The sequence below is a fragment of the Anabrus simplex genome, chromosome 6, assembly GCF_040414725.1.
Source record: "Anabrus simplex isolate iqAnaSimp1 chromosome 6, ASM4041472v1, whole genome shotgun sequence".
In the NCBI taxonomy this organism is placed as follows: domain Eukaryota; kingdom Metazoa; phylum Arthropoda; class Insecta; order Orthoptera; family Tettigoniidae; genus Anabrus; species Anabrus simplex.
This window is the reverse complement of record NC_090270.1, coordinates 125909451-125920750: the sequence shown is the minus strand read 5'-3', so window position 1 is coordinate 125920750 and position 11300 is coordinate 125909451. Positions and strand designations below refer to the sequence as shown.

The window sequence follows — 11300 nt, the reverse complement described above, 5'->3', positions numbered from 1 at the left end:
GTAGATGGAACAACAGAAAAGAAAGACAAAGTCCAGGAAAACACAAAAGAACAAGAATTTCCGATATTCACACACAGCCATTTTCATAGATGGGCTGTGTCATTAGCATGAGTTCTTCCAGATATTTCTTTTCAGTCCTTGATGAGCTTGTTTCTGCTTCTCAGTTTCATCACGTGGTCAGGTATTCACTTGGGTGGATCTAATAGCCAGCCCCATGATCTAGGCGTAGCAAACCTGCCTCTTGCCGAGAGACCTTGGGTTTGATCTCTGGCTAGGTAAGGGATTTTTTCCTAAACCTGAGGGGTGGTTTGATGTACACTCAGTTTACATGAGAAGAATTGAGGTGAGATAATGGCTCTGGGAAAGAATGTCAAGAACAATGGCCCACAGGATTCGATGCGCCGACCATGTATAACCTCCTGATCCGCAGGCCTCTGGGCTGAGCAGTAGTTGCTTGGTAGGCCCATCAGGGCTGTAGTGTCATGGGGTTTGGTGCATCCATTTTTTGAGATTGTCTTCTTTCTTTTGATGAAACGAGAATAAGGTAAAGAAATAAACATATAAGGGAGAGGGAAAAGAAAGGTTAATGCAGGTGATAGAAAACAAGGAATAGAGATCAAACACAGGAAGAGAAAATAAACCCAACAAATGTACAAATATCAATCAGTTGTATGTTTACTTTCCATTTACTAGTAATAAACCTTTTCTTTTATACTCTCTCTTTTTTCCCAGTCTATTAATTTTTTCTTTTGCCTCTCTCTTTTCCATTATTCTAAGCTTCTCTTATCCAGTGATCCTCTTCTCAAGGATTGTGGATGTCAGCTTCAATGACGAAGTATGAAAGCAGAAATGACCTTGTCAAAGGATGAGAAGAAATTATCTGGAAGAATTATGATCAATGACAGAAGAGTCCATTTCTGCAGACAACAGAGTGTGAAGAAGTGGAGTTTGGTTTTGTATTTTCATGTATGTCCTTGTCTCTCCTTAAGTGTGATCCCTCTGCCTACACTAGTTGGTCACTGTGTTAATCCTTGAGTGTATTCATAATTTTCTTCCTCCATTGATTGATATTTGTACATTTATTTGTACCACTCCTCGTATAAAATGAACTGAAATAAGTTCTGAAAAGCTGAAAAATTTGCAACAGTAAATCCCCAAATGTCATTCCACAACGGTGACAAAGATAGGAAATTGTGCTCATTGAGGATCAACAAATAATACAGAATATATATATATCATTTCCATTATAGAACAGTACACGGGTTAGTTGCTTCTCTTATTATGTTGCGCACACACAAACACACACAAAAAGAGCTTTTCAGATATCCTATCCTTATAATGTATTTCTGTATGCATAATATAAAATAAAAATCTACAAAAAGGTAATAATACAGTCTTGTATCATCTTCGTGTTGACAAGAATACTGTAGTTCTTAATTAACACAGCAAAACACACTTGCTGAATTCAGATCCTCTTCATAGATAAATATGAATATTAAAAAGTACCCTCTTCTGTGTACAAACACACAAAATAGTAAAACCTCGTTAATTCGAATTACATTTGAAATGAAGTAAGTTAACCAGGACTGTTATTTCTTTATGCAACTGTGAGCCAGTGGCCTAGTAAATAATTTGGGAAATGTGATGTATTAAAATTTTATTTCCTAATAAGTCTGTCATTGGATCGGGCACTTTCAAGATCTGGTGTGTATATTACCATTAGACCATCAAGTCAATGTTGATGAATACATTCTACATGAAGACAACATGTACCGGTAAGGAGTCAGGACACAATTTTCTCTTAAGGTCAACTGTATCTATAAAGGTAATCATATTGCAACTGTAGAAATCTACCATCACCAACATTAAGCTGCAACGCAAAAATGCTTTCCCTTCCCGTTGGCTACCCTTCACCCAACTTGACCATATATTTCTCCTAGACCAATTAACACTTCAATGAAACATTCTTTTCAAAGTCAAAAGGATGAAATACTGGTCATCTAGCCAAACAAAATTTGCTGGGTTCCACTTTCAAATTCAAACTTAATTTGCCATTAGACGCTAGAACTTGCAACATTTTACAAAAACAGTTCACTTAATTAATTACTTGTAATTAATTTAACTAATCAGTCATTACAAAATTAAAAAGTGTCTATAGTACAAAAGCACAGGACCTGTTTTTGGCATTTATCTCCTCACACTAAACTTAGGAAAATAGTTCTCCCACACGAAAACATCCTGTGTTTATCATTGTATACAAGTAGAGCATGAACAAATGGGTAATTAGAATCAATATAAATTAGAAGGCTTCTACGGTATTATGCAATTTCCATTTTTCCCTATATCACACACACAAAAAAAAAAAAAATACTGCTCACCTCGAGTAGAACAGAATAATATTCTTAGTTTGATGTCATGGATACAACACAGTTCAAAGTGATAAACTGTAGGCTCTTTCAATGAAACAATAAATGATTCATAAAATCATTTTATGAATACAAATCAATCTGCATCCCTGAAGAGCATCAGAAGTTGAATATTCTACCCCAACCCTAATAAACAGTAATGAACCAAATTTGTAAATGCTGGATCTCAACAGTGAAATTCCAACTGTATTCCAGATATCAGCCTAGCTTTTATGACTTGGAAGTTGTAACAACAATGAATTGTGTAGATTTAATAGTATGAACTACAGGGAAACACCAAAATATGCCATACATTATAGCATTAGCAATGAAAACTACTGTACAACATTTCGTCCTAAACTACTAAACTTAAATAGGTTATAACAGGGCTGACTTATCTGTGGTGGAAGAGGTTTAGGATTTAACCTCAGACTACAACAGGGATTTCAGGAAGACATTTTTTTGAAAATGACCAACGTTTTCTGTATATTTGACACTAAGATAATCTCAATTGATGGTTTTAGGCTCAACATAGGATAACTAATTAGGTCTTTGATGTCAAACGAATGGATTGTCACCTTTTATTCATTTGATGGAGGATCTACATGTACATAAATCCTATCAGATTATATGCAACATATATTGTACCTTTTGAAGCATGTCCATATGAAAATATTTCTAAGTATAGATTTCATGAACACTGTAGCGAAGAATATATTCTGAACCTTCATTTCCAATTTGCTATGGGCTGTGTATTTATGTAACTATTAGTTTTAAAAATTTCGAATTAGCGAGTTTTTACCAGACAATTATTATCAAGTTTCAACTGATCACACATTAAACCGAAATTCTCATTCTTCATGAATAATTTAGCACATACTCCACGCTGTAAGGCTGTGCGATGTATCTTGAAATTCTTCTCAAATGAAGAATGAATACTTATACGGTCACTAAAACCTGGTTGTAAACAAATTGAATATAATATTTTGAATGTCTTCTTAGAGCTGCAATGAGCTCTCAGTAAACCAGGAATTTTGAGCATCATGAGGTAATAATTTCCTCCACCGCAAATGATGCTTCGAAAATGGGATCTTGTGTTCTCAATGGAATTCAGTTGCAGCAGATTCCACATATTCTGAAAAATTAAACAAATCACATTATGTTACTCTGATACTGCAAGAAAAACCACAAAGAAATTTTATATTAAAAGGGTTCAGATAATTTATAAAGAAAGTGTCCACTGACATTTCTCACAATGCATGTGCTAGCATCTGAAACAAACTTATTGTGTCCCAGCATGAACTAACATGTCACTGAATTATTTCTCTGTTCATCTGGAATGATGCTTATTACTCGCTGCAAGATAAAGTGCAAGCGGCGGTTTGTCATTACAACTTGTGAGATGCATTTCTGAGCAATTAAATATCTCTAGTGCAAAGTCTGAAACCTACCATGTATTGTGTATATTTGTATTAAATTTCTTCAAGGCAGACCAGGGTAAGTTTAAACAGAGCAAGATTTTTTATTTTATTTTAAAAGGAATTGACATACGAAAAGCAAATGCTACAAACCCATTTGAAAAATACCTCACTTTACTTGCAGTTCATTGCTATAATTTTTAGTACTGTGCATAAAAGCCCACATCCATCTGTGATGAGATACAGTAAATAGGGAATTGACAGGGAACCTGGGTTTGATAAGCACTTTCATCTGATTGTCTCAATGCACTAGTGCAGTGGTATTTCTACCCAGCTGATAACAGTATGTTGCCCAGTATTTGGAATGCCCAGTTTTGCAAAAGGAAGGCTGCTATCTGTGTAGTTGACACCTTTATTTCGAAACACATCCAGAGCTGCGTGATGGATGTGCGAAGAAGTGGGTACATCAAATACGTGAACATCTCTTTTTCTCCACTTTGGATCGAAAAATAGTGGGATGCATAAATTATGCAAGGGCGTTAATTAAGCGAGAAAATACAGTATTATATTTTTGTGTTAACAAGACATGAATTTTCATTGCATTGCTATCATTTTTATTAGATTCATGTGAGTAAATGCAATATAATGTAACATCTACAAATGATGTTATGGCAGTAAATACCTTGCAAAAATGATGCTGGAGATAACCGCATTAACCGTTTTCCCACGCAAATTATGCTTTATTTCACATTTCTGTTTTTAAGAATGTACCCCAATGCTAGTCCAAAAACTACAACTGCTGCCTGCCTTTCCTGCATTTTATAACAAAATGCTATCAAACCTCCCCAAATCTTTTCAAAATCTTTGGCAAGAGTTGACAATTTTTCTTGTGAAAATAAATAAGTATATATATATATAAATTTAAAAAAATGGTGTACAACAGGCATTAAAAGCATTTATGATGTCATCAACATGGGGCTTCACCCCTTACCAGATCATCAGAATATTTTTCAATGGCCTGGGCTGATAAAACGCCATTTTTTAATGTTGTTTTCTCCCAGGATGAGACTCTGGAATCGGCACTTTCCTCATGGGGAAGGTAATACGTTTCTGGGTAAGGGTGATCACGTACAAGGTGTTCTATAGAAAATTAGGAATAAATGTAGGCTGTTTTAACAACCAGGCCCTGCAGTTTCTGGGGATGAGAGTACTCTATGTTTCAAAGGAAGGGTTGGTTCCCTTCAATATTTATAACCCGAAAAAATCTACGAAATTTGGCTTAAAGGTTTTTGCCCTTTGTGACAGTACCAACAGTTACTTTTATAATTTAATTCCTTATACGAGAAAAACCTGGTCTAGAAAGACAAGAATAACGGCCGAGAGGATTATTCGTGCTGACCACATGACACCTCATAATCTGCAGGCCTTCAGGCTGAGCAGCGGTCGCTTGGTAGGCCATGGCCCTTCAGGGCTGTTGCGCCATGAGTTTTGGTTTTTATATATGAGAAAAACTGACCTTGATAACAAGAATATTTTGCATGGTTGTGAAAAGTCTGAGTGCATCTCTCATAAAAAATGTCAATGTTCCACCCTCATGTCTCTGGATCGTTATTACACCTCAAAAGGGTAAGCTAATGAACTGCTAATAGGTATGGTCACATCTAATACTGTTATGTCCTTCCAAAGAGGCATGGCAATTAAGCTGAAATTTGACAATGTAGTAAAGAAAATGAAAAAGGGGGATACAATCAGCTGCTGGAAAAATGAAACTCTGGCCCTTGCATGGAAAAATAAATACATGGTGAGCATGCTGAGTACCTATCACATGGGTGACAAAATTACCATCACAGAAATTACCTCAAAATATCATATAAATGAAACATGCAAGCTGTACAGTGATACCAGTAAGAAAAATATACCGTATTTCCTCGAATAATTAATGCATCTTAATATTTTTGGGTCCAAAGTGGAGAAAAAGAAATGTTCAGTATTTGGCGCACCCACTTCTTCGAACATCCATCACGCAGCTCCGGATGTGTTTTGAAATAAAGATGTCAACTACTCAGGTAGCAGCCTACCTATTGCAAAACCGGGCAACGTGCTGTTATCATCCGGTAGGAAATACCACTGCACTAGTTCAGTGAGAGTATCAGCGCAGAAGTGACTAGTGATGCTCTATTCCAGTCTGGTACAAACGTATTTTACGAGTGTTTCGGATACAGGACATGTGTTTTCTGTGATCTTAAAGTTATTTGTTAGTCCACGGTGAGCAAGTATTCAAGTACTAGTGCATCACATAAACTCGCGGTGATCAGTTACGCTGGAACATACAGGAATAGGGCAGTGGACCGCAAGTATTCAGTGTCCGAATGCAACGTATGCTACCGCAGTTACCGTGGCAAGAGAGAAGTGCACTTCAAGTGACCAACAAGTCTCGCAAAGCATTTCGCGGACCAAAAAGTGGGAAGTCTCTGAAAGTAGGGGAGGATCTGCTTAAATGTATGATTTTGTTACGCAACGTTGGATATGCAGTTTCTCACAAAATGCTGTATTTTAAAGGACGAGAAATAGCGGCTGCACATGGAATCACTGTCTCGGATTTGAAGGTTAGTCGAGACTTCATTAATTTTATGAAGAGAAATGGACTTTCTCTTCGACGAAGAACAACATTAAGCCACAAAATGCTGAATGATTTCAACCAAGTAACTGATTTTCACAGCTTTGTGATTGAGAAGCATAAAGTGAAGGAATATTTGCTCTTCCAAATAGGAAACACAAGTCAGACACCAATCAGTTTTCGTATGTCACAAAGTTGAACAATCGATAAGAAAGGGATATAGTGTGTTATCGTACATGCCACCAGAAGCGAAAAAGAATGATGTACTGTGCAATGCTTGCTGTAACAGGTGATGGCAGAAAGCTTGCGCCGTATGTTGTTCTAAAATGAAAAACAATGCCTAAAGTAAAATTTCCGACATTTGTATCCAAGAAAAAGGGTGGATGGACAAGTGACTCGTACACGATTGGATACGAACGGTTTGGGGAAATATAGCAGGGGTCCATCCTTCGATGCCCGGCCCTTCTCGTGTTGGACAGTTTTAGTTTTTTCCGATATGTCATTATAATGTACTTACATGAATCGTACTTTTGTTAGTACATGTTTATTTTACTTCAGGCCGTATTGTCAGCTCGTAATGGGAAGAATATTGTCCAGTGTCGGTACTTCAAACCCACATGTCCAACTTACCTGAAAGAATCTCACTCTGGAATTTTACGCCAAATAATGATTAACCACACATGAGCTTAACCAACAGCGTGTATATTTAATCTGATGTATCTTTTAATTGCAAATAATTTTTTATTATCTGAATTCCTCGAATAATTTACACATACAAAGTTTTCGCCTGTATTTTTCGTCAAAAAAGTGCATTAATTATGCGAGAAAATACGGTACTGAACTCTGTATGAATCATGATCACATGGATCAGATTAAAAATAATAATAAAACGTATTGTTTTCTGCATTTAGTATCTCTAGAAGAAGTTGAAAGTTATGACAATAAAGACTATTTCTTGACGACACAGAAGATTTTAAGAAAGCGCCTACAAGAAAATAAGATCATTGCACTGCAGTCCATTGCAAACTGCAACTTTTATGTTGTAATTAATGCTTACTGATTAATATTTTCTTCCAAAGTTCCTAAATATACAAAATAGCCAAGCATGGAGACATGGAATACACTAGTAAATTAAGTACTTGAATTACTTCAATATAGACGCCATGAAAGAATGTTTACTTCATAGTGAAATATAAGATGAAGTTAGCAATGTTCATATTTAACAAATAATCTTAGCCGGTAAGAACTTCTAAATACCTCCATCATCCTCATCAGCATCTTCATTTTCAGATTCAAAGGTATTGTCAGGAATATCGTAGAGACGTATCATACTCTTGTTGGGGTCTTTCATGATGAGGTATTTACCATCTTTCTGCTTCATACAGATATCTACTATACACCTTAAAATACCCCATGCATTGTCCATGTTCAACGTAATCTGAGTTGCAAATTCATTTGGTTTATATTGCTGGGTACCAAGTATAACATGCTTTGACGAATCACGTACGTGGGCACGAGAAACATACCTAAAACAAACAAGAACATCATAATATTATACAAGCCAGAATTAGAATTAAAAGTGAACATTATATTATACTTATCTACCAAATGTATGTGAATAATCCCTGCAATCTAATTTTAGGAAGAGGTTTTCTTCACTAATATTGAACAGCTTTGTTAAATATTAATACTGAAAACCACAAAAACTACAGCACAATAAAAATATCTGGTCTGCATCAGCAATTTACAAGAGTAAATACCAATTTCTCTGGTGCAAAATAATAAATCTGTAGAAATCCACAATATTTTCTTCATAATTGGCCAAAACATAGTACAATGCTAGTTTACCTATAAAAACCAAAGTAATTTTGTTCAAAAGTAAATGTGAACCATCCACAGCTAGCTTTACAACCCATAAGTTTTAACACACTGAATTTTGCTATGGCCCTCAACCAATACATTTTGCTCGTGACCGCATATCCAAATTGCATCTTTTCGGTCACATATTCGCATATCCTATTATAGATGTATGGAAACTTTATTTTGCGCCTGTAAAATGTCCGGTGGTTAGTGTCTATTCAGGATGAGCTTTATCTTTCCTCCAACCTCATATAGAATTCTCGTCTACATTGTACTTTCTTGCCACAGTGCGATTACCAATTTGATCTGCCTCTTTAATAACGCAGAGCATTCCTTTGGCTATGAACAACCTATAACGAGAACTCGCATCAGCTGTCCTGAACAAGCGATATTACTTAAAAATGATGCCATGCAAATGAAATTATATGTACACAGCACCCTTCTTACTTTTGGCAAGAAAGGATTTGCCTACAGAAAGGATGGAAAAATACCAGCTTGCAGATTTCTGTATGTCAGGAGCACCACTCCAACCTTGATGTAAGTAACAGCTGCAACCAAATGTTCTGCTACCAAATTTTGAAAAAATATAAGGGGGGATTGTTTGCATATATAAGGTAATTATAATATCTTTATCATAGTTACAAAAGCAGCAAAAAATACATTTTCTGGATAATGCTATGTTTAGCCAAATAGTATGTTAAAAAAACACCGTCCTCTAAAATTTTATACAGGGCAATCAAAAACAATGCTGGAATCCAGAACACTGAAGTATTTGAATAAAAATAAGGCAATCAGTTATAGGAAGTGAAATTAAAATACAGAAGAAGTCTGCTATAGCAAGTACGGCATATAGCGATAATTAGATTGCAACGACAGGTTCTTTTTCCCTGCCCCTTGAAAATTCCTATATTAAACTTGGTGACAGCATTACTGATGCATCTGTCATTGCGAGCGATTAAGCAAGCATTACTTTTTCCGTTATCGATATTTATGTACTCCAACGATTATACTGAATATGATCGATCATCTTCGATATAGTTTTCCCGCTATGTACACTAGCAAGCTCTCTTGTCGACATTCAAACTCGAAGGCAATGTTGTAGTTGATCAGAAATATTAGTTGACTTATGTTCTGTAAATACACTTTCAAATTAACATGTTGAGTGCCAAGCAAGCCCATACGGGTACAAGAGAGCAGTAAAGTTTTTGAACTTCATGTCCCCATATGTGGTTGTACGTCCGTTCGAAATCAAGAATTGTGCGTACCCATTTGGGCGCGCATTACACGTCTGTTTCGAAGCTGTATAAAGCTTCTTCCTGCCATCTGGTGGCCGTCTATTTAAGTACATGCGGGACCGTGGGTGCGTACTGTGTTGCACATTTGGATTTGGCCCTGTTTTACGGTCAGATACCCTTCCTGACGCCAACCCTCTATGTGTGTTCCTGTGGTGGTTGGTAGTGTGGTGGGTTTTCTGAATATGAAGAGGGGAGTGTTGGACCATACACAAACACCCAGTCCCCAAGCCAGAAGAATTAATCAGAATCGATTAAAATCCCCGTCTTGGCTGGGAATCAAACCCGAGACCCTCTGAACCAAAGGGCAGTACGCTGATTATATAGCCAACGAGTCAGACTGAAGTTTGTTCATTACTATTATGAGTAAATCGAGCAGTAAAAGACTTACTGAAGATAGTCTGGATGATTTATTGGACAATTTGGACAATGACGATGCAGACGAGGAATCTAGTTACAGTGACTTTGATCCCAGTGCAGATGATGACATTGCAGGAAGTAGTGACAGTGCTGAAAGTGACTGTCGAAGTAGGATGGGAATAAGGAAAAGCCAGGAATAATAATAACAGCAGTAACAGGGGACCTTGTATTGGCGTTCAGCGTGACTTTCCTTTTGAAGGAGCGGAGGCACTTCACACAGGGATGGCGAATGACGACGCTTGAGCATATTTATCACACTCCGAAATCATCACCTTGAAACATATTTTGCATGAACACCTACAATGGCATAAAGAACTTGACATAAATTTATCATAAGTCAAACAAGCTAGAAGTTATCATGAATTGCCAATCTGTGAAGTGGGTTATAAGTAAGGCCCGGATTATTTAAAAATTCATATGCACTTATGCAAATGCATATTTCGAATGTTTTAGTTTACAAAGGAAAAAATTAAATGTATCCTCCTAATTCAATACAAAACATAATTTCATCATTAGATGGAGCAATAAAATTCAAACGTTTTGACTCGTTTTGAGCCATCTCCAGTGAAATAAGGGGCAGTTAAAGTAATCTACATAATACAAGCTAAAATGTGTTAAAAAATAATGAAAGAACATATGAAAAACAAAAGAGACAGACGGAAATAAAAACAATAACAATATTTACATCACTAGAAGGAACAACAAATAACTCGCTGAGAGAAATTCAGTAAAAAAAGGTTAATATAAAACATAACTGAATCCAAAAAATGTGCTAAAGCTATGAAGAAAATAAAATAAAAGATACGGAAGGAAACAAAACAGTAAGTGCTAATAGTGGGTTGCGGACCTCAGACTAAATTTTTTTTAGTTTAATAATTCAAAAAACAGGACAAATTCACTGTCTTTGTAGAAACACCATCCCATGAATGGCTAGGAGGGGAGCGAAAAAGCTTGAGAAACCAAGTTTGAGAGGAGAAAAGGACTTAAGGGGAGTAGGAAAGCCCTATCTTGATAAGGTTAATTTGACAGAAAAGATGCCCCGTTATCTCAGGAAGTATTAAGTTCAGAGCTTCGATATTTTACTACTTGTATTTACACCCTTTCCATAAGTACTGAACCAGAATGGAATGGTTGGAGCAAACAATTATAAATTTATGAATTTGTTTAATAAGTTCCAAATTTTTCACAAAATATGTCACTAAAAATGTATGTAAATCAGGAACTATACATATGAAGTGCTTTTATCTGGTTCAGTAGCTGTAACATGGCAAAAGGTGACTCTTTGCAA

The 11300-nt window shown here is 36.2% G+C and overlaps 1 protein-coding gene across 1 annotated transcript in view; it reads right to left on the bottom strand.

The window, feature by feature from the left end:
* Nucleotides 1-1060: 1060 nt before the first annotated feature.
* Nucleotides 1061-11300, bottom strand: part of eIF3d1 (eukaryotic translation initiation factor 3 subunit d1) — an 80386-nt gene continuing 70146 nt past the window's right edge. The window contains exons 9-10 of the mRNA XM_067149902.2: nt 7698-7966; nt 1061-3540 (exon numbers count right to left, since the gene is read on the bottom strand). Coding sequence (XP_067006003.1) covers nt 3506-3540; nt 7698-7966 — 304 coding nt within the window. The 3' untranslated portion in view covers nt 1061-3505. The remainder of the gene's footprint in view (nt 3541-7697; nt 7967-11300) is intronic.